At 33.3% G+C, this 23,286-nt stretch overlaps 3 protein-coding genes across 7 annotated transcripts; 2 read left to right on the forward strand and 1 right to left on the reverse strand.

Moving 5' to 3' along the window:
* Positions 1–21: 21 nt before the first annotated feature.
* LOC114369652 (probable protein phosphatase 2C 49) lies at positions 22–2,742 on the reverse strand. 3 transcript variants are annotated; one of them, XM_028326889.1, is made up of 4 exons: positions 2,455–2,742; positions 1,484–1,681; positions 1,165–1,400; positions 22–865 (listed from the first exon to the last, which is right to left on the reverse strand). In XM_028326889.1, exons 1-4 carry the CDS (start codon positions 2,524–2,526, stop codon positions 289–291), a joined length of 1,083 nt encoding a protein of 360 aa, XP_028182690.1. In that variant the 5' UTR covers positions 2,527–2,742; the 3' UTR covers positions 22–288. The 3 variants fall into 3 exon arrangements, with proteins under 3 accessions (XP_028182690.1, XP_028182689.1, XP_028182691.1); XM_028326888.1 differs by having other exon boundaries at positions 2,347–2,741; XM_028326890.1 differs by lacking the exon at positions 2,455–2,742 and adding an exon at positions 1,834–2,332.
* A 7,076-nt stretch (positions 2,743–9,818) lies between these two features.
* Positions 9,819–14,103, forward strand: LOC114372031 (glycogen synthase kinase-3 homolog MsK-2-like). Of its 3 annotated transcripts, XM_028329410.1 has the most exons (14): positions 9,829–9,974; positions 10,117–10,298; positions 10,560–10,810; positions 10,940–11,032; positions 11,142–11,201; positions 11,297–11,569; positions 11,675–11,749; positions 12,103–12,159; positions 12,258–12,398; positions 12,486–12,536; positions 12,753–12,848; positions 12,930–13,013; positions 13,403–13,505; positions 13,597–14,103. In XM_028329410.1, the coding sequence occupies exons 3-14, from the start codon at positions 10,697–10,699 to the stop codon at positions 13,677–13,679; spliced, it is 1,230 nt and encodes a 409-aa protein (XP_028185211.1). In that variant the 5' UTR covers positions 9,829–9,974; positions 10,117–10,298; positions 10,560–10,696; the 3' UTR covers positions 13,680–14,103. The 3 variants fall into 3 exon arrangements, with proteins under 3 accessions (XP_028185210.1, XP_028185212.1, XP_028185211.1); XM_028329409.1 differs by lacking the exon at positions 10,117–10,298 and having other exon boundaries at positions 9,819–9,974; XM_028329411.1 differs by lacking the exon at positions 10,117–10,298 and having other exon boundaries at positions 9,819–9,974; positions 10,560–10,729.
* A 5,080-nt stretch (positions 14,104–19,183) lies between these two features.
* Positions 19,184–21,893, forward strand: LOC114370407 (polygalacturonase At1g48100-like). Its single transcript, XM_028327755.1, has 6 exons — positions 19,184–19,887; positions 20,161–20,328; positions 20,427–20,471; positions 20,560–20,767; positions 20,867–20,948; positions 21,159–21,893. Exons 1-6 carry the CDS (start codon positions 19,465–19,467, stop codon positions 21,658–21,660), a joined length of 1,428 nt encoding a protein of 475 aa, XP_028183556.1. The 5' UTR covers positions 19,184–19,464; the 3' UTR covers positions 21,661–21,893.
* The last annotated feature ends 1,393 nt before the right edge of the window (positions 21,894–23,286 follow it).

A 23,286-nucleotide genomic window follows, 5' to 3' on the forward strand; every position in this document is an offset into this window, starting at 1 on the left:
TATGTAATTGCTAACAGATAATGGAATAGAAGCTAAGAGATTCCATTTATTGACGCACAAGAATCTGACATGAATGTGGCAGTCATAGTAAAAATTGACTATAGTACAAAATAATAATGTAACGACAACACATATTTACACCACCATCCTCCAACCCAGGCTACGTACATCAACCGACCACGTAAAAAAATGATGGCAGCTTTTTCCAATGTCTAAACTGAAGCAACCGAAAACAGTGTGTATAATCCCAACAACACATTATTAGATGAACCGTGTATGTACATACATTCAGTTGCTTGCACTGCCTTCCAACAAGCTCCTCAAGCTACAAAGAGCCTCTGCAGAGAGGCTACAGCATCTCAATTTCCGTTGGCGAGGAGGGGATGGCTCTGGCTCCGCGTGGTCAAGGGAAGAGAAACATACAATGATCACAGTGAGATTGTCGAATGTGTTGAGACGTAATGCCTCCATAACCAGGTCCCTGGCGCATTTCTCTGGGTCATCGTGCCGCCTCAGGCCTTTCCGAACAAGGCTAACAGCATGCTGACTTGACATCACATCCCAGATGCCGTCGCATCCAATGATGAGGAATTCATCATCATCTGTTAGAACCACTTGCCGAAACTCAGGCTCTGCAATCAAAGGTGAGGGAGCACCCTTAGGTAACTTCATGTCCCAGTCCCCTAGTGCTCGAGTAACTGATAAAACCCCATTCAGATAACCATCTTCTATGTAGCCACCCAATTCTTCAACTCGCCTCCGCTCTGATAGATAAATAGGCCTGTGATCTTCAGACATGTCAATGGCCTCTCCTTTGCGACAGAGAACTGCTCGGCAGTCGCCAGCATTGGCCACCATTAGAAGCCTGAAAGCAAATATAGAAAGCAAGTCATACCTCTTTACGAGATAACAGTTGTTCATGCATTAGAGACTAACAAGTGCAGAATCTGTCCCAGTATTTGCTGGTTCAAGAAATATGAAATAAAATACAGAAAGACCATAAATCTTAAACTAATGATAAAGAAACCCTCAATCATGCACGAGAAACTGGATTTGATTAAAAGAAACTGCACACTACATCAAGCGTAAAGTAGATAAATGTAAGCTGCATACAGTGTGCAAATAAAGGAAAACCAAGAATGTGAAATATGAATATGGATATACCTTCCAAATATCAAAGCAGTAAGGGCCGTAGTGCCTGATGAACTATTCACGCTGCAATCATCGGCCAAAGCTGAATCAGCCAAAAGAAATGCCTTTCTGAGGGAATCCTCTACCTCTTCCAAAAATACATTATCGACTTCGGATGTCTGTGGGAAACTGACATCTTCGAAGAAGAATTTTATCACGTGTTTTCTTATATAAGCCGCAGCTTCAGGTCCTCCATGACCATCAAACACCTGGTAGATTTGCCAAATTAACCTCAGTTAAATTCAGAATAAGATTAAACAAAATCAAGAGACAGAGGTGAAAAGTTGATTACCCCATAGAAGGCACTTGGTTTTGGAAAGTTGTATAGAGATCCCAGATGAGACGACAAATCATCTATCCTTATATGTTCATCTTCCATGTATCTCCGTGGCCCAATGTCAGCAAAACTACCAGAACGGATGCATGGGATAAATTGCAGAACCGCAGATTCTAGAGCAGCATCTGAGATCCTGTCTGCAGACTTAACATCCTACACAAGGATAATTAAACGCAAATCAGCAAAACAAGAATCAATATATTCAAGGACTAGATGTACTATTTTGCATAACGTGTTCATCACAGAAACAATATGATTCTTCAAACCACAAAAAGACCACAAGCTAACAATCAATTCACACTCACAATTTCGAAAATCTATTGCAAAATTACGAACATCTCCAAGGAGGATTTGATCTGCAACACGTGTTGACCAGCAACAATGTTACCCTTATAGATACTAACAACCCAAAAAATCCATCCCACACACACATCAATCTCCTTCAAGAAATTCAAATTTAAATGAACAAAGAGAGATTCCCTTACTGTCGCTAACAAACAAGTGGGATCATCATAAATAAGCCGCTAAACTAAGCACATACAACGAAGTAAGTAACCTAAACAAAATCAACAGAATTCGGGTATATTCACCTAAGCTCAACATACCCGATGACCCCTGATCCAAAAGTCTTACATTTTTTTTCTTTTTTTGCAGGGACCTTGATCCCAGAAAGAGAAATTAAAGAATTCACATGATTGAGCAAGCGAATAGAAAGAATCAAAGAACCCCATCACGGTCTATGACCATCTATGTCATCCAACAACACAAACACACAGAATCACAAGAAAAACGAAAAAGGGGGTCTTCAAAAAACTGACTTCTTGTGAAGTGAGTAACTCGGCGGAGACCGACTCAGTGGCACGAACTCGGTCAAAACTCGGAGGCGAATTAGCATCTGCGTCTCCGATCTCGTGAACATCGCTTACCTTATTTGGAAAATGCTTCACATCCAACACACCCACGTTTTGTTGACACACAACCTCTGCTTCAGCCACCATGTTTCTATGCTCTAATATTCCTCACACGATAACTGAACCAAATCCAACGTTGTACAGAGCTAAAAATTGTTGTGCTATGTTCCAAAAAGATTTGATTGATAAACTGTGTTTGGTTTTTCTTCTTCTCCTGTGTTGAGATTTCTGGGGAATTTTCTCGCGGTTTCTGTTGGGATTGGTGATAATAATAATTAAAAAAAAAAAAAACATCAACTTCAGCCACGACGGGGTTGAAACGCCATATAAGAGGCTCCGGTGGGGAACCGGCGGCTGCCTGTAAACTCGTTGGGGCTACGGACACGTGGAGTTTCGGGGACCGCGGGAGCGTTTGCCTCGCACGCTGTGAGGCTAGGCTTGACGGACATGTGACGGTGTTTGCGGGTTGACGTGTGACCTTCGAAGTGTTTGGAGAATTGGGGTGGGTGAAAGAACGGGAATGCCCTTGCAAGTGTAAGCTGTCAGGTTTGACTTATGGGTTTGTTACAGTTGGGAGAGGGGTAAGATGGGAAGTTCAGGTAGCGCCGACCAAGTAATATAACTGTCTTCTTGTGTTGGCGCGTTTGTCATCCCCCACCAACATTGGTGATGTATGACATCATGCCTTTGCCCACGCCCTTTTCTATCTTTGATATAAGAAAATAAAGACTAAAAGAATATTGTTTAGATTTTAAATGAATGGAATAATAATAAATAAATAAATGATCATTTTTTACATTAGCTTTTAAAAGAAAGTTAATGATTTTATTTTCTCTAAAAACTTATATAAGTTAAATATTTTTTCAATACGTTTATAGAAAATTTTATTCAAACAAAATCTTTATAGTTTATACATTAGATTTTGATTATGGAAAAATTGAATGAAAAGCTAAGTAAAAGTTTTTTTTTTGGCAGCTAAAAAAAGTTAAGTTAAAAAAAACTAATTTTTAGGTGAAATGCATTAATTTAAAGTTTTTAAATTAACATTGAATTAAAAATATTTGCAAAATTAATTATTGAACTAAAAATGTAAAATAATATAAAATAGAAATTAGATTAGATAAATAAAATGGAATAGAAATCCAAGACTAAAAAGAAAAAACAAAGGAGTTGAACAAGAATTGCAAAAATTTATTATTTGGATGACTAAATATAAAGGTTTGGAAAATAAATTAAAGGGGGAAAATGTTTCATTTTTTTATTGTTTTTAGTCCCTAAGTTTTATAACGTTGATTTTAATTCATGTGTTTTTAAACCATTATTTTTTATAAACGTGACAATGCATTATTGCAGGTGTTATTTTGAATTAAAAATTTAATAGAAACTAATGCTTTTATTTTTTTAAGGAGAATCAAAATAAAAAGAAACTTCACTCTTTTTTTCTATTTTCTTTGTAAGCATGACTCTATACGAACTGCAACAGGAAACTCTTATCCTTGTTCAAAAATTGGGTTTAATAAACAAAACAAAAAATCAAAAAAAGACATAGGAGCATATCTACAACACGAACTATATATTGAAGAGTAAAGGTGAAAACTAAGATAGAAATTGAATCGTTAAAAGTTACGGTTTAATGTGTTTGGAAGAGATATTTGATAACTTTATTTTTTTTAAATACTCAAATTTTCACATATTTATTAATTAAAAAAAAGAAAAAAAACACATTATTTATCGTGCTAGATGTAAGTTAACACCATTATTGAAATTTTGTGAGGAACGATTAAAAATAATTTTTTTTGTAAAATTTAGAGACTAAATTAAAAAATATGAAAGTTTAGAGATAAAAACAAAATTTGATGGAAGTATAAAAACTAAAAATATATATTTTCTCTAAATAATTAAAGTATGTTTGTTCATGGATTAAAAATATATTTATGAAAGTGTAACCTTGAGAATGCATTTAATATTTTCATATTTGTTATGAGTTTTGAAAGTTATATTTTTCATCATGTGGGTCGAGCTATAGAATTAATTTTCTTCTAAATTAAACAATACGGCACTACCTATATCTCATTTACTTTCTGGTGGTGCAGATAATAGTTTTCTCTCACATCTTTATTGTTTCCTTTTTCATATATATAAATGATATGTGCATGGATATTGTTCTACACAACGGAAACGGGAAGGGATTTAGGTGCAGTGGGTCATGGAAGAGGGACAGAGAAGTCAAGTGGGTGATATTCCTCCTTTCCCAAATATCTTCAAACGATTTTAGGTGGTGGCTAGCAATTGGTCGGTACGGTTATCTTTATTCTTCTAAAATATTTTTCATAACAGGTGGCAAAGGAAGTGCTCATTTAATTGTTTTCTAAATTTGTGATGAGTGCCATGGAAAAAAGTTTAAATACATTGTTAGGTATGTATAAAGAATATAATCTAACTTTTAACTTAAATTATTTGGGTGCATTTGAGTAAACAACTATCAAGGATAAATTGTGTTTATTGTATAAGTACTAATTATGTATAAAATTGTTTATATAATAAAAAATAAATTGTTTTCATATAAATTATAATTTGTTTTCATAAATTGTCACATATTAAAAGTTATTTTAATAAGTTTTTTAATTATTTTCACAAATATATGTTTCCTTTTTCTAGGGATTATATTATTCTTATTTGAATGACTATTGTTTCATGTCTATGATCCAAAGGGGTGATGCCCCTCTTTAGGCATTTATATTATATATCTCCCAAAGTGCATTCTACATCTCTCAATTTTAAAATAATTTTAAACTATCCTTTTTATTATTCATTCCTCTTCCTTCTTTGGACTGAACACCCCCTACCAACGAGTTGTTTTGCTTCTCGACCACGAGATGCTACCATCAACTTATCATTCAACTCCATGATTCAACCTCTTTAACTCCACGAGGTTCTTCTTCCTCTTCTACGTTCAACTCCACGAGCATTTTCTCCATCTTGCAATGATTCGTTTCCATGAGGGAGGTAGGAAAAGCATCGTATTCTCTGATGAGATAGTCCAAGTACGTCGTCTTCTCTCAACATTTTCATTTATGAACCCCTATTTCAAAAGAGAAAGATTGGGAATGGTTCCCAAATTAGGCATTTCAAAAGCCAAAGTTGCACTTACAAAATGACTATTCAAGAACAGAAATAGATTTTCAGAATAGAGGTTACAAAATACAAAAACTATGTTTTAGAATGCTTGTTCCAGAAACATTTTTTTGTCTTTGTATTCCCTAATTCGGAATGTTAATAGTGGCTAATGGAATCCCTAATTTGGAATTTCACTTTATGGCTTAGGGAAAGCCTATTCCAGAATCTAATTTGTGTTTTGGAATGACCATTTTGTAAGTCAACCTTTTGGCTTCCAAAATGGTTGTTTCGTAAGCATAATATACTCTGCCAGAATGGTTGTTCCTTATGCATAATATACTATTCCAGAATGGTTGTTCCGAAGACATAATTTACAATTCCAGATTGGTTGTTCCATAAGTAAATTGAATTTGCATAATTATAATTTGATTATTTGTGTTTGTCTTCCATTTTTTTTAATTTGTATGGAGGACGATTACTTCAACAAAATGTCTGATGAAGTTGACATGGATATGGATATGAATGAGGATGACACTTTTAAAAATGAAGATTGTAGTAAATTTTTTACAACTATAAAAGTAATTATAGAATTTGATTTGGGTTTTGTGATTGTCATTTTGAGGTTGAACTTTTTAAATGGACAACCTGAAAAGAGGATATTTGTTGTATTGGATTATGAAAGGGGTGACAAATATAGACAATACAAAAATGAGACATAAATAACTACTGGGACTAGAAAATGTGATTGTCCTTTTAGGTTGAGACAAAGACCACTGACGAATGGTGAAGGATGGGTAGTTAAGGTGTTGTGTAGGTTTCATAATCATGATGTTGCTGAGACATTAGTTGGTCATCCATATGTTGGTTGACTAGCGAATAATGAGAAGACAATGCTTGTTGATATGACAACGAGTATGGTGAAGCCTACAAATATTTTTCTGACATTGAAAGAGAACAACGAAAAGAAATGTCACAACTATTAGACAAGTGTATATTGTCAGAGCTGCATACTGAAGATCTCAAGGAAGCCCTAGAACATAAATGTGATATTTAATGAATTTGTTAGAGCATGATATATACATCCATTGACATGTGATGAATGATGAAGAAGTTGTACATGACATTTTTTGGACACATCCTGGTGCGGTAAGATTGTTGAATGCATTTAACATAGTGTTTTGATGGATAATACAAACAAAACCAACAAGTATAGGATACGTTTGCTTGAGTTTGTTGGTGTTACGTATATTGGGCTGACATTTTCTACTACTTCTGTTTTCTTGGAAGTTGAACGTGAAAATAACTTTGATTGGACACTTGAAGGATTCAGAGACCATTTTTAGATAGTTGATGGATTGCCAACAATGATTGTCGCAGACAAAAATCTAGCCTTGATGAATGTAGTAAAAACTATGTTTTTTGTGTCACATAATTTGTTGTGCTAATTTCACATTGATAAGAATGTAAAAGCAAAGTGCAAACAACATGTAACTCCTAAAAAGGCAAGGGATCAAGTGATGGAGGCTTGGAGTACTGTTATGGATTGTCTTACAAAGTCTGACCATGAAGACTATCTAAGTAAGTTTGAAGTTCTCTATGAACCATGACATGAGTTTGTTGCATATGTGAAAGATACTTAGTTGATGCCTCACAAGGAAAATTTTGTAAAGGCATCGACAAATAAAGTGATGCACTTAGGGAACACAATAACTGACAGGTATTTGACTTATAACCCATTATCTATTAAAGTAGTGTTTGTATACACTCTTCATTTTATTGAGATGCTTGTGTCAAAATTTATCTGTAGGTTTGAGTCTGTCCATTGGTCCTTGAAGAGGTTGCTCCAGACTAACATGGGATACTCGTGCAAATGTTGGGATACAATGAACAACATGATTATTATCCAACATAATGTTGGGATGCCCAGGTTTTTTTATTAAAAAAAATTGTAATCCATATAAAAAAAGGCTAGTATATAAAAAAAAAGTTGACGTACATACGGATCACCAATCTGTACGTACGTCAACTTTTTGTGACACTCCTCTCATTTTCCGACGACGAACAACCGACTAAAAATCACCGTATACTCCTAAAAAATTCACATACACCACCGGAGACCAAATACGCTTCCAAACTGCCCTTAACGGAAACAACTTACACAAAGTTATGGAAAACTTGTGAAAAAAAAATGACGCTGTAGAAATGAAAAAATATAGCTGTTATTTGTAATCGAAAATACCCTTATGGTATTTTTGACATTTTGAAAAGTTGTTGGATGTCCCATAAAAATGCTGGGTGCCCCAAGCAGCTCCCCAAAAATGAACACTTTTGAACCCAAAAAAACACAAATGCAAGACAAGCCGCATTAGCCCAAAATGAACACTTTTGACCCAAAAGAAACACAAATGAAAGACAGCCGCATGATATAGGATGAAGGAGCTGGAAGAACATTTAAAGGGAGATTAATCTTCCACATAAGCTAGATACAACTTGATATAAAAGTGAACGCTAACAAATTAATCTCTAAATTAGCCACAATTCCTTTCATAAAATACTGAATTCAGAACAAATAACCATACTGCTTGATGCGTCCAAAAGATCCAACTTAATGACCATTAAACTAAACCGCAAACTATAAATGTACCGCTATTCAATGTTTTTGGCTTACATGCCTCGCAGGGAAACTGTGTTAGCAAAGCAAAGTCATTGGAGATTTAAAGGACGAGCATGGATGGGGGTAAAGAATATATATATGCATGTTTCCCACCTCTACACCTAGTTGCGTCTCATATTATAAAAAAATACTAATAATTTCACTGTTCAAGCTTGCTTATCCAAATCCTCGGGGTAGGAGCAATATATACCATTCCTATCAACCAATGATTAATTTGATAATTAGCTATGTCCCCTAACTCGTAGAAGCCATGGGACATGGTACCTTGGTTACTGCAATTATGCAAAATAAATAAATGAAATTCTATTATATAACCAATTATTGAAGCATATTATAATGTATAAATCTGGAGTTGGTGTACGATTTATAAATGACAATAATATAGCTTGAAATCCATAGTACCTAAGTTATTTTTCATGTTGTCAACACAAACTATTTATAGGGTGAAGGAGAGAATGGCATGATGCAAAGAGAAAAAAAGTATAAGATGAAACAAGCAAGGCGTCCAATCGCATGGAGCCTTGAACTATGACCAGTATTCAAAATTGATCTGATAAATCCTTGAATCTGATTAGTCTTTGCACAATTGGAGCAGTCATGGGTCATCAAAATGTGGTCAAATCAAAACACCCTTTATTTATTCAGAAAGTAAGTTTTCCTTGGGAACTAATTAGGAGTCTTCAATGCCTGAAATTAGCCGGCGTGTAAAATGTGAGAATTTTTTAAAATGAGACCAAGGCACGATGTCAAAGGCAAAATAAAAAAAAAACTTATTATTATTATTTATTGAATAAAAATATGAATTTACAATTATTAAATAGGATAACATTTTAATTAAAGGTAATCACGTATGAATAAAAGACTGTTTTTTTGCATCCGACTAAAAACGAATATGATGCTACTATGTACATAAAAGAGAACACTTTAACAATTTTCTCTCATCTTTCATGATTTTTTTTGGGTAATAAACAAGAGTACAAAACGATACTATTCAACAAAGAAAAAAAATGGTTACAAAACTCGACACAGTTTGTATCAAAATGGTTGAAAAATCAGGGTTATACCACTAATATTTACTTCATTTTCTACGACTTAAAGGCGAACAAGTCATACCTAAGTCTGGTTGAAAAATCAGGGTTATACCACTAATATTTACTTCATTTTCTACGACTTAAAGGCGAACAAGTCATACCTAAGTCTTGGACTCATTACACATATAATAAATGATTTGCACATGATATTTAATTTAACCGTAAAGTTTGGGTATTAGATGGTCATAAATTAAAACTGACTTTAGAAAAAATGCTAATGAATGATGTCACAGTGGAGTAGCTTGACATCGTCGTCAGATTAAACTTTTTTTATTACTATTACTATTATCATTTGATCTCTCTAATCCTATTGTTTTTGACGGACAAGCAAATTTGGCGTTTAGATTTTTCCAAACAAATTATTCTTTATCCACACTTAATGCTTTGGTGGATAATTTTCCAACAAAGAAAAGAGAACAGTAATTTTTGTTGACCGGTCAAAAGAGAAGAGAGAGAGAGAGAGTGTGGTGTTGACTGAGATAAGAACCGAGCACCACAAAACAAAGGCATCGTCAATGATTTGCATTTGTCGATTATTTTCTTTTCTTCTTCCTCTCTCTTCGTTCTCTCTCTCTCTCTCTTATTCCTTTCTCTCCGAATCCACGTCCTAGATCCGTTGTTCTCTTCCCACAGTTCTCACTGAATCAGGATCCGTGAGTTTCTCTTATTATTTCCTCTTCTTTTTACGATTATTTCCATAATTGCTCCATGTTTTTCTTTCTATGACCTAATTCAGCTCATGTTTGATCTGCACATGGCATCTAAATCCTCTGGTTCTTTTGGCTGCTCAATTAGTAATTAGGTTGTACTCATTGCACAAAAAATTTCTACGCCGAGAAATTCTAAGCCTTGCATATTATCATTGGATTCCAAGTTGTTTTTGTTTCCCTCATATTTCTCCGACAACTACCTCTGCATTGCATTGCTGTTCTACTTTCACGCCGGTTCCAACACACCACACGCTAGAAATTGATTAGGTACCGTACTTTGTTGTTTTGGTACTGAAGTCAGAAAAGAAAAAAAGAAAAGAAAACACATTGTATTTGTATTTACTATTTAGCTTGGGCAATTCCTCTACTTAAACGAGAGAAAACAAAAACAATTATTTGTGCTTTTTATTTTATTGATTTGCAGTTTCTGACAAGTGATGAATGGTATGGTAGTTTGTTAATCTGGCTTCATGGTAATGAACTAACAAGTTTTCATCTTTGGGGGTGAATCCTTGATTCTACGTGCAGATTTTGATACCAAGTTGCTGTTGAATATCGAGTTTGCTCTTTAGAGATCTGTTTCCCTCTAGACAACGGTCTGTGTGACCTGTTATTTTAGTTGAATCGAAGCCGCGACCAAATCTTCCTGATCTTTGCCTGAGGTGATGGCATCGGCGGGTGTAGCACCTGCTTCTGGAGTAAGAGATGTGAATGCAAATTCGGTTGCTGTTGAAAGGTTGCCTGATGAGATGAATGGCATGAAAATTAGGGATGAAAGGGTAAAGATAAAATGTCTATTTTATCTTGGTCTGTTTGCCTTTCACTTCGCATCACGCCATCAATCATTTGAGCAACTTCCTGGTAAATATGTTGTGTACTTATGTTGTAACTTGTTAAACTAAATGCAGGAAATGGAAGCAACTGTGGTAGATGGAAATGGGACTGAAACAGGACATATAATTGTTACTACCATTGGTGGTAAAAATGGCCAGCCAAAGCAGGTCTGTTTGTGATATCTTAAATTTGTTACTTGAACAATCAATTTGTCTGTTTGCATTTGCATGGTTACTTATGCATGCTTATTGTGATGCAACATTTTCATGATTGCAGACAATAAGCTATATGGCTGAGCGAGTTGTTGGAAATGGATCATTTGGTGTAGTTTTCCAGGTTAGTCCCTTATATTTAGTGTGCATCTTTTAATTGTATAATAGTGATGCTTTGCAGAATATTGATGTTTATTTTATCCTGTCTTTATTGTGTAGGCAAAGTGCTTGGAGACAGGGGAAACTGTGGCTATAAAGAAGGTTCTTCAAGACAAGAGATACAAGAACCGGGAACTGCAAACCATGCGTCTTCTGGACCATCCCAATGTTGTAACTTTGAAGCATTGTTTCTTTTCAACAACTGAAAAAGACGAGCTTTATCTTAATTTGGTACTTGAGTATGTTCCTGAGACTGTCCACCGAGTTATCAGACATTACAACAAAATGAATCAAAGAATGCCTTTGATATATGTGAAACTCTATTTTTACCAGGTACTATATTAAAATTTATTTTCTTCTTTCTTGTAAGTTTTACTATTAAGGCAATTGTCTATATCACTTTGTTGGTTCTCATTTCTTCTATTTCTTATTTTTTAGATATGTAGAGCTCTAGCTTATATTCACAACTGTATTGGAGTGTCTCACAGGGACATAAAACCTCAAAATTTACTGGTACGTTCACATGAAAGCTTGTTCCTTTAGTTTCTTTAGCATTCTGTATTGATCTATAGTTTGCATCTTCAATCAGCGTATGAGGTAGAACTATAGTGTGATTGGAATAGCTTCACAGTGAGAGAAACCAATTTACTTTTCATGGTGAAGCTAAAGCAACAAATAGTTGCCTTTACTTATTCTATTTTTCATGATATCATAATGATTTTGTGGGGTATAATTGATTTTGTGTGTTATCCAAACACACTTCTAGTTTGCTTCTGTATGTATTTTCTCCTTTTGTAAAACTAATTTACATTCATATATGATGGAGTAGTTCATAAGAATTTCTTCTGTATGTTTTCTGATGACAGGTCAATCCTCACACTCACCAGCTAAAGATTTGTGACTTTGGGAGTGCAAAAGTCTTGGTATGTTCATTCTCAACCTGGAATTTCTGTTGTCTGTTTTTCACTTTCTATCTGAATTCTGATTGTTATCATGAATAAATTTTGCACTTATTTGACAGGTCAAAGGGGAACCAAACATATCTTACATCTGCTCTAGGTACTATAGAGCACCTGAACTTATATTTGGTGCAACTGAGTACACCACGGCCATTGATATTTGGTCAGCTGGTTGTGTACTTGGTGAACTAATGCTTGGCCAGGTATCTTGCTTTTAAGTATGTTTGATTCTGCTATATTTAGAATTCACATCTGTGCAGGAACTAATAATGAATTTCTATCGTTGTTAGCCTCTATTCCCTGGTGAGAGTGGAGTAGATCAGCTTGTTGAAATTATCAAGGTAAGATAAGTTCTAAAGATTAATATGTGCTCTATACAATCCAGGCATTCTGTTAACGGCTTTTTTGTGTCTTTGCATGCTGGTCCTTGCTTTGAATGATCTGCACTTTAATTTGTTGTGATTGCATTTTCTCTTAACTAGCTTGTTTGTAGATATTCATAATAGTTCCCTTGTTATCTTTTCATACTTCTGAAGAGGTCTGTGATTCACATTCAGGTTTTAGGTACCCCAACAAGGGAAGAAATCAAGTGCATGAATCCTAATTATACCGAGTCCAAATTTCCACAAATTAAAGCTCACCCATGGCACAAGGTATTATAATGTTATTTTTGCATGTCTATTTACATGTTATTTCATTATGATATTCATATATATATGAACCTTCATCTTCAGATCTTTCACAAGCGCTTACCTCCTGAGGCTGTGGATCTCGTCTCAAGGCTACTGCAATACTCTCCAAATCTTCGATGCACAGCTGTGAGTATATAGTTGTATTATGATTTATGGAAGCTTTTAAAGACACTTTAAATCCGGTTGAGTACATTAAACTGTCATGTTCATGATTATTTTATGGCTGCTGTTCTGGTATAATCTTTCTATTATATGTATTGGACTTTGTAGTTGTACTTTCATAGTTTGTATTGTTACAAAAGGCATGTGATTTTATCAATACATCTGCCCATAAAAAAATCTTCTAGTTTTTCTTAACATGCCTTCATATGCATCTAATGCAAATGCAATATTGGGGCAAGGCCTGGAAATTTCTTCTTCTCTTTCCTGACTGAATTTTTATAACTAATATTTTTATAATTATTTCCCATTGAAAATTATATTAAGCTATATTGTTTGTTCCTTGTGCTATGCAGCTGGAGGCCTTGGTTCATCCATTCTTTGATGAACTGCGTGATCCAAATACCCGCCTACCAAATGGGCGTTACCTTCCCCCACTCTTTAACTTCAGAGCCAATGGTAAGAACTAATTCTCTGACAAATATTACATTTGTGTATCCTTTTATTTAATTGCTTGTGTGATGCTGATGTTGCCGGTGTTCTGACACAGAGCTTAAAGGAGTGCCTCCAGGCATGCTGGTGAAACTGATTCCATCTCATGCAAGAAAGCAGTGTGCCTTGTTTGCGTCATAGTGTAGCCTCGTGTAAATATTATCTACTCTGCCTGTAGAAGTGTATGTAGTCTGTTTCAGGTTGTTAATAGTTGGTTCCTTCCACCTTGTTCTGTTAATTTGTCCCCCTCACCCAAAGAAAGAAAAACCCTCCTTCCAATTTCTTATATTTCTTGCTGCCTGAAGAAAGCTGTTTGAGAAGAAGCTTCAAGTTGATTTAATTGGTTTCCTCATCTTCAAAGTTTTAACAGATTGTATTAAGTATTAATACTATTAATTAGAAGAACCATTGTATACTCATGTAGTATACTAGAACACTAGTACGATGTGATCCCGGAGGGGATGTTTTAAAGCTTGTTTGTATATCCCCGCCTCCCCTTAATTATGAGAAATTTTACTTTGGATGATTATCTTGCTTTCAAGGAATTGTTGTTCATGTTCCCTTATTCAATGTTATGGTGGGGGCTGGTGAGAGAAAGGAGATTAGGGTTACTACCTACTAAGGTGTGAATACATGCTCATAACTTAGTTGGTTTATACCATCTCAATTTTGGTTTACTTTGAAAACCTAAGTTATATTTCAGACTTATAACTTTTTAAGAAAAGCTACATCGATAAATATTCGTTGTAAATTTACTTTGTCTAGATGTTGATAGTATAGATCCAGCTTATCTATAAAAGAGCAATTGTCTGAACGATTAAGCGTGTAACTATTTAAAACACGCAAAATAAGGGGCAGCATAATTTGACCGAATAAATCGTTGTACGTTAAAGTATGATCTCTGCCTATCTTCCAAACAACAATGCTTGAAGGAGCGAAAAGTGGCTTCAATGAACGTTTTATTCTAAGCATGCTTATACACGCAAAGTTTGACCGAACAAATCGAAATAATCAATTTGGGCAACTGAAAATTTACTTGGACGAAATTTACTCCTTCGAATGACATTCAACATGTCCTCTAAAAGATTTTAAAATGATTAAAATAAAGATTTAAATTAATGTCTGGTAAATATATAGAATATGAAATGGATAATTTAGTGTAAATTATGTGACATGCAGGCAATTTTTATCTCAGGACCACTCATCAAAATGACTTGGTATCTCTTGGGACATTGAATACAATCCTCTCCAATAGCAAAATTATCTTGTTAAGGTAATAAATCCATTTTTTGTTACAAAGCAACCTTTTTTTAAGAGTTTATAAAGGAGCCTACATGTTATGTTAGAGTCAAGTGTAATGCGAATATGCAATACTTTGATCCCGAAACTTCCTCACTTGAAGGGTTAGTCTTTTCTATTAGACGTTCCTTATAAACCTAAGTAGCAATAATTGGTGCTTAAATTGATAGTATTAGTAGATGGATTCAACTCCTTTATAGAGTGGATTAAGGAGCAGTGTCCTCTTGGGAGATTTTATCAAATATTGTGGATGGGTGGAGCCCTATAAAGGAGAAAATGTTACTACCTAGTCAATGCTTACAGAGTGAAGTTGACGTGGATATCAACTCTTCAGAAAGTTATTATGTAGTATGCTATGTTAAGTAAATACAGAAGCTTCATCTTTTTTTTTTTTTTTTTGCTATACTCATATAGTACTTAGTGACTTAAGTCACAAAACTATCTCCCAAGAGTCTTTTGGGCTTTTAGTATTGATAGTGAACATATCTCCATGTACTATAAAAAGCTTATACCATGTTATGATCCAACAATCCAAAAAGCTTAAGTCTTTTGGACTTCATGCATATATAATGTACATGTCCACTTGAACTGAAATTCAATTTATACCTTGTCATGATCCAACAATCCAAAAAGCTTAATTTGTTATGTGAAGATAGATAAACGATTTGACGTTTTTTTTTTTTTAACAATTCTGCGGAAGGATAATACATAAAAGATCATCTCACTCTAGTAAAAAGAAAGGTCACAATTTATTTTATATAAGAATTAATATACAAACTATATATAGATTAATCATATTTTAATCACACATGAGAGCATATATTTATAAGCCATTTTTAAGTATGAGTACAAAGTAATTAAATCTATCTGGTAAACCCGTCTAATTCTCCAAAAATGAATGGGTAGGTTAGGTTACTCAACCCATCAACTTACCTAACTCATAGTTCAATGGGTTAAGGACACCGTGGGTTGATTTGATAGGTAGGTCAATTCCAACTTGTCTTTAATCCATCTAATTAACTTGCTAACCCATTATTTTAAATTTTGTATTTTTAGATTTTTTATAAACTAATTTTAGCACAAAAGGATTGTCATTAATGAAATGATATCAATATTTAGTAAATCATACATTCTTTGAATGAAATTAAATTATAAAAGTTAAAAGTATTGAAATATTTTTTTAAGGTGAATTATGATGGATCAACTTGTCAACTCATTTCTAAACATGATGATTATGTTTCTCAACTAATTTTCTTGAGCAAGCCAACTTATATGACTTAATGTAAGTTAAAAGTGAGTTAGGACGAGTTAGTCCGTTTTGACATCTCTATGATTATTTTATTAAGTTTGAGAGATCTCAATTCTAATATTAACCCAAAAATGATGATTTTAGTTTGATTTAGTTAAAGAATATAAAAATTTAAATTAGAAATAATAATAAATATTTATTTGAAGTTTTTTTTCTTTCTAGAATGCAAAAATATTAAGAATAATCAAATTACAAAGCATTAATTTATCTGACTATCTACTTGCAGTCTTCAAAATAGCCCACCTTCCTCTATTTCGCAACCACAAAACTCTTTTACATACTGTCATAAAATTATAAAAATTTTAGGATTCTGACAATTGGTGCAAGAGACGTTTAAGTGGCAAGGCGCTAAACCAATTAGCACCTTGCAGCACCAAGCCAATGCCTTTCGTTTCTTGCAACCAAAAAATATCAAAATTATTGAATTTTTCAATTGATAAATATAAAAAAATAATACGAACCTAAACCTAAAAATTACGAAATGATAGAACAAGATTAAAATTAATTAAAAAAACAACCAGCTAAAAGACACCTAACAGTATATATATATATATATATATATAGGATTAGTGGGTATATGTACGTATGCTGATAGTCTAGATTGTATATGGGTGTATCAGAACCAGCACTAACGTGATCCATCATTTGAGTTTTTAAAATACATTACTCGAATTAACAATGTCAACTTGGGCAGGCCAATAGCTGCAAAAGTCAGCCACTTAACTTTAATTAAGCTCTACTTTTTTTTTTCTTTTTGGGTTATAATAGGTAAAATCATTTTATTTAAACACTGGATTCAGTTTTAAGCAGCAAATTTTTGCATGTTAAATGTAGCTTTTAATATTACTAGACATATAGCTATGGCTTTAAGCTGGAATTTTACTGAACGCGTTACCTTACGAGAACGCAATATTATTCATCAGTATTCACTGTCTAGAGAGAAGAAAACAAAAAATAAAATAATAACTGTTACAAGCATGCAGCAACTATATATGCTGGTTAATTAAAAAAAACAAAACCAAGGGAAAAAGCTTAGAGTTTTGAGGCGCCAACTGAAACCAAGTGAGACAAAAATACAGAATACTAATTAAGCCGCCATCATTAGCTGTATCTCAGTGATGGAAGAAACCGAGCAACCGTGACCAGAAATAGTGGTATTGAGTTTGGGCGGTGAAAGAGAAATTAAGATAGAACAAATGTTGTGAGTGGAAGCAAAGCAAGAGGCATGAATTCTCAACTTCAGAGTGGATGGACGGTTGCAGATATATAGACAAACCTATATTTTAATTAATTTGCGGGCCAAGAAGCTTAATTAATTAACTATATCTACTTTTTAAACCGAAATTAAGTTCAGCCGCATAAAACTTGCTATTGCTTTTAGAAATGCGGCTTCTTTAAATGAACAATTCACTTTAAAACATGAAGTAATACCATACATAACAGATAATTAATAATTAATACTGTATATTAGAATATCAACTATATATTAGAATATATTTGGTAAAAAAAAAGAAGAATATCAACTATTAATTTTAATACTTGTTTTATCTTGATTTGTTTTAGAAAATTTAAATTCTTCACTGTTATGACTAAAGGACTGGTTGGTAATCCATTTGTGTCTTATGATTACAAGCCTTACTTGAATCATCTAGGTTGGTCTAAGGGGGTTGGTAGTAATTAAGTATGTGTTCATAGATTTTAATTTCAGTGTGATCATTCTAAAAAAAATCATGTAAGACCATTCTTTTTTAGCATGAGAACATGGTGAATTATAGCCTTGGTTATTATGAAGTTAAAAAATAGGTACTCTTTTCAATATAAATGTGGTTTACACTATCTTTTTATGAGAGCATAATTTTTTTTATAAAAAAAAATCATATTTAAATGGATAATTAATCAAGAAGTCTAATTTAATTAGTTAAATAAAATGTGTAAATGTGTGAATATATTAAAATGAATAAATCTATTATAAACTAAAAAATGATTTACACTACTATAGGTAGGATCACTATGTGGCTTAAATTAATTTAACCATACATTTCAATTATATTCATCAATTTAAAATTAATTTTACTTACCTAGCTCGTTCATCATTGTCAATATATATTTGTAAGGTAAATATATGTAGGACGTACTCAGACTCAGTCACCGTGTGGATGTATTATTTATACAAATTAGTTGTGACTGATTTACGATAGACATGATTTTGGGGCATCAAAATGGGAGCCCAGAAACATAAATATGGTATGTACTAGACAAAGCACATCGCTCCCTAACTGTGTCTGTATCTGATATTCATATTCGTGGTATGCATTCGAGGTATAAAGGGATTATGCTACGCCTTTAAGTCACTTCACAAAATATTCATTGGGAATTTGATCTTCAAGGGTCATTAAATATTTGAATTTATAGCATTCTTCATAATTAGTCGGTCTTAAAAGCTTATTTCCAACTTTAATGTATATGTATATTAAGAATTGTATAAACTTAATATACACAAAAAAATATCATTTAAAAAACATCATTTTTTAACACAAGAAGATCTCTTCCACTTATTCCATCCAACTAATGTACACTACTAAGCTAAATTTGTGTGTTTCCTTTTAGTAATCAAAATTTTGTTAAAAGAGTGTCTTGAAACATTAAGTAATTATAAAGTTTTACTGTTTTAGTTATTCAAAGTATTAAAAATTATTTGTACTATTATTAATATAATAAAAGCTACATTTTTATTCAATATAATGTTTTCCCCTTAAGAAATATTATCCATAAGAAATCCCTCCTAGTTATGGGACAGAAAAGTAATGGGAAGAACATGGGAGGTTTATCGAGTACCCAGCCTGACTTCTAGTTATTCCTTTTTGCTCTTTTCAGCATTGTCATATGCAGACTCCACAATCTCTAAAAGAAGACCAATGCCTATGTAGTGTTTGTCGGTTTCCACTTCCAAAACCATTAAAAAATTTGTAATGTCCAGATGAAACTTACCATATTGTCCACTATGGCTTGTTATTATATATAGTAACTCACGCTTTCTGATCCTGCATGTACTCCAAGGGTCTAACTCTAAGTTATACTTGTTGCAACTTGTGTTCCAGTGCTCCTAGTGGTCACTCTTGTACAAGTTATAGACCACTGGTTTCTTTCAATTTCCCAAAACTCAGGGTGCCCAATTAGTCCAATATTCCGGTCTTCATTCCTTTCATCTAGTTGTTGATAGCCACAAAGCCAATTGAGTCTCACTCAAGTTTTCAAAGTTTTAGCATCTTAACCTTTTTTAATTCTTCTTTTTAACTCCAATACAAGAAAATACTCAGAATGAGGCATTGTCATATTTTGACACTAGCATTGTCCTTATATTTTCTTGCTTTATTTCTTCCCACCCAAGCTAGGCACCATTACCACAAAAAACACAAGCACACATATTATCATAATGCACCTGAAATTTCACCATCTCCTGCTCCTGCTCCTGCACCTTCTAATGCTTCTGATGAAGCTACTAGTCCTAGCCCCTCTGATAACGAGAACTACCACAATGCATCTAATAGCTTATTCGATGTACGAACATTTGGGGCCATTGGAGATGGAATAACTGATGATACAGAGTCATTCAAAATGGCATGGGACACTGCTTGCCAAAGTGAATCGCCGGTCAAAGTTATCCTTGTTCCCCAAGGTTTCTCCTTCGTTATTCAATCTACTATTTTCACAGGTCCTTGTAAAGGTGGCTTAGTACTAAAGGTAATAATGTACTTTGCAAATTGCAACATTTTGGTTCTTCTTACCTCCAGTTTAATTTTTATGCACTCACATGCTAAAAGGTTTTTATATTGTTAAGTTATCAAAAATCATGGTAGGTATGATTTTAAAATAACTTTTGTAGAAAGTTTGATGGTTTCTAATTGAATGACAGTCTAAAAGTTTTTTTTTTTATATAATTAGTGGCTATTTTCTTTCTTACATATGGTTAAGGGGAAAATTCACTAATTGATTTTGCTGGCACTCGTGGAAAAGGTTGATGGCACTCTTATGCCACCTGATGGACCTGAATCTTGGCCAAAGAACAATAGTAAGCGTCAATGGCTTGTCTTTTTTAGAATCAATGGGATGTCACTTGAAGGAAGTGGTTTAATAGATGGGAGAGGAGCAAAATGGTGGGACCTTCCTTGTAAGCCTCATAAGGTATACTATTGATGATTTAAAAATTTTAAGAACAAAATCATAATTTCAACTTTGAGGCTTCAAACAACAGCTGATACTTACATTAATAAATGCCACAGGGACCTAATGGAACAACATCTCCAGGACCTTGTGACAGCCCAGTTGTAAGTTTTCCAAACACAAATGCATGTTGCATTGTGAGTTGTGATTGGAAATAATTGTTCATATGTAATGTAACTCTGCATGTTTCAGGCCATAAGGTTTTTCATGAGTTCCAACTTGACTGTACAAGGACTCAGAATTAAGAACAGCCCCCAGTTTCATTTCAGATTTGATGGCTGCGAAAGTGTCCACGTGGAATCAATTTACATAACAGCTCCAGCACTAAGCCCCAACACTGATGGAATACACATAGAAAATACCAATGACGTGAGAATATACAATTCAGTCATTTCTAATGGTTGGCCACGAAATAATCCCCCTACTTAATTTTCTTTATCTATTGCATCAAAAGTCATCAACAATATTACGTTTAATTTAATGAATTATCCTTATACAGGTGATGACTGCGTGTCCATTGGAGCCGGTTGCCATGATGTTGATATAAAGAACATCACATGTGGACCTGGTCATGGAATTAGGTAATTAACTTATTATTTATTTTCAAGAGCTTACACATAGTTTATTTATTTAATTTATATACATAAATTATCATTTAAATTATTTTAAAATAATTATTTTAAAAGTTACTAAATTTATCATACATAATATGTTGTGATTGAATAATTACATTATTGGTGCATAATTTTTTTTCTCTTATTAACTAACCTTATGTTATTAATTTAATTCAGCATTGGTAGTCTGGGAAATCACAACTCTAGAGCCTGTGTTTCAAACATTACGGTGAGGGATTCGGTTATAAAAGTGTCAGATAATGGGGTTAGAATCAAGACATGGCAAGGTGGAGCAGGATCAGTATCAGGTGTGACATTCAGTAACATTCACATGGAAAGTGTAAGGAACCCTATTATAGTTGACCAGTTTTACTGCCTCAGTAAGGATTGCTCCAACAAGACCTCTGCAGTCTTTGTAACGGACATAGTTTACACAAACATAAAGGGAACATATGACATAAGGCATCCACCAATGCGTTTTGCTTGCAGTGATTCTGTGCCATGCACCAACTTGACCCTCTCAGATATTGAGCTTCTTCCTGATCAAGGAGACATAGTGCTTGATCCTTTCTGCTGGAGTGCCTATGGAAACTCTGAGACACTAACCATTCCCCCAGTATTTTGCTTGTTGGAAGGCCTTCCTCAGTCCATTTCAGGCAATGACATAGATCATTGCTGACCCACTAATTAATTAAATTCTCCATATTTAAAGCAAAATTGTGTGTATGTACATGTATAATTACAAGTGAAGTAATTAAGGAGTATACTGTATATGACCACATATGTTGTGACTAGTGATTGCTGAGGAGTTGTGTTTTAGATGCTCCTCCCCAATTGTTAACTATATATCTCCCATAGTGATGTCAGGTTTGAAATATAATATGGAAGTTTGGCTGGATGAATTTGTGACTACTTCATATCTAATTAGATCCAATACTGTTGTTATCATCATGGTTCATGGTTCTATAAATTTTGCAGCATGCTTTTATAAATTTTAAACGCGCGCATATATAGGGTAGGTTTAGGATCCAAGGAGTTTGGCAAAGAATAGAGGCTAGGATTAAATTTGGTTAAATTATTGCACTACATGTGCTTTACTTCTATTTTTTTATAATAAGTTCGTACTAATTGATAACTGTCTAATATATGTTTATAAATTATCTGCATGGCCATTCTATATTGCCATTAAAACTTTTAGGCATTTAATTATAATTTTTTATAATTTATAATTTGTATAGTTTCAATTGAAAGTTTGGTGAAACTATCTAGAGATTTATTTTAAAAGTTTTATAAGTATTGAGTTTAATTCATATATGCACGGTCAGGAAACTTTTTACACCACTAATCACTTATAAATCATGTTAAGTATGGCTTTTAATTGAGATATATAATTATTATAAAGAAAATTATAATACATAATAATATTTTTCTTTTTCTTGCTATATGAAAGTTTAGAAATGAGTTGGATTAGGGAAGCTCACTAGGATTAAGAATGGAAGCAAAATATAATGAGTACTTAAGAAGATACCGGCAAATGATCACATTAGCAACAAAAATCAAACCTCATATTTTATGGTGAATGAGTTTGTTTTTTATCAATTGGATCAATTTTTATTGGTTTATCATATATAATAATATGTGATTGAATAATAATGATATTTAAATTAAATATTTATAAGAATGTTATTGAATACTTAACTATTATAGGAGCATACTTTAAAAAAAAACAAATTGTACAAATTATAGTGTAAATATTTTTTATAAGTAATTTGGTAATATTTTTATTTTTAAATTTAGAGAATCGTAAATATTTAAAAATGAATAAAGATTATTGAAAGGGTATTATAAATTTTCATTTTATTCCTTTTATTTTTTTTTTAAAAAAAAAAACTCAATTAAAGTAAACATTTCCGTAGAATGGAAAAATAGATATACTTTAGATCTCCATTGAACGCATGGACCTTTAGCAATTACAAGAAAAATGCATATATTCCTTCGAAGGTGATTCGAACGTTTTCCCGCATGAGCGAGGTCGTCAATTATTGCGTCTAGACTTTGGTATGAATAAATTATCACCACTAGTTGTATAACCGTGAAATTCATGGATCAAAGAGGAAAAGAAGAAAAAGCATTTAAATAAAGTCACTTGTCGTCGTTGTCGACATCTCATAATTTGGATAAAAATGTGTAAGCATAGATAGATATCATCAGAGGCCAAACAGTTATCCTTTATTTGAGTGCCAAATTATTATAGTTATGCAGACAATGCATTCTCGTAATCACAGCTTATGATTAAATTAATTTC

The sequence above is a fragment of the Glycine soja genome, chromosome 10 (genome assembly GCF_004193775.1).
Source record: "Glycine soja cultivar W05 chromosome 10, ASM419377v2, whole genome shotgun sequence".
NCBI classification, from domain to species: domain Eukaryota; kingdom Viridiplantae; phylum Streptophyta; class Magnoliopsida; order Fabales; family Fabaceae; genus Glycine; species Glycine soja.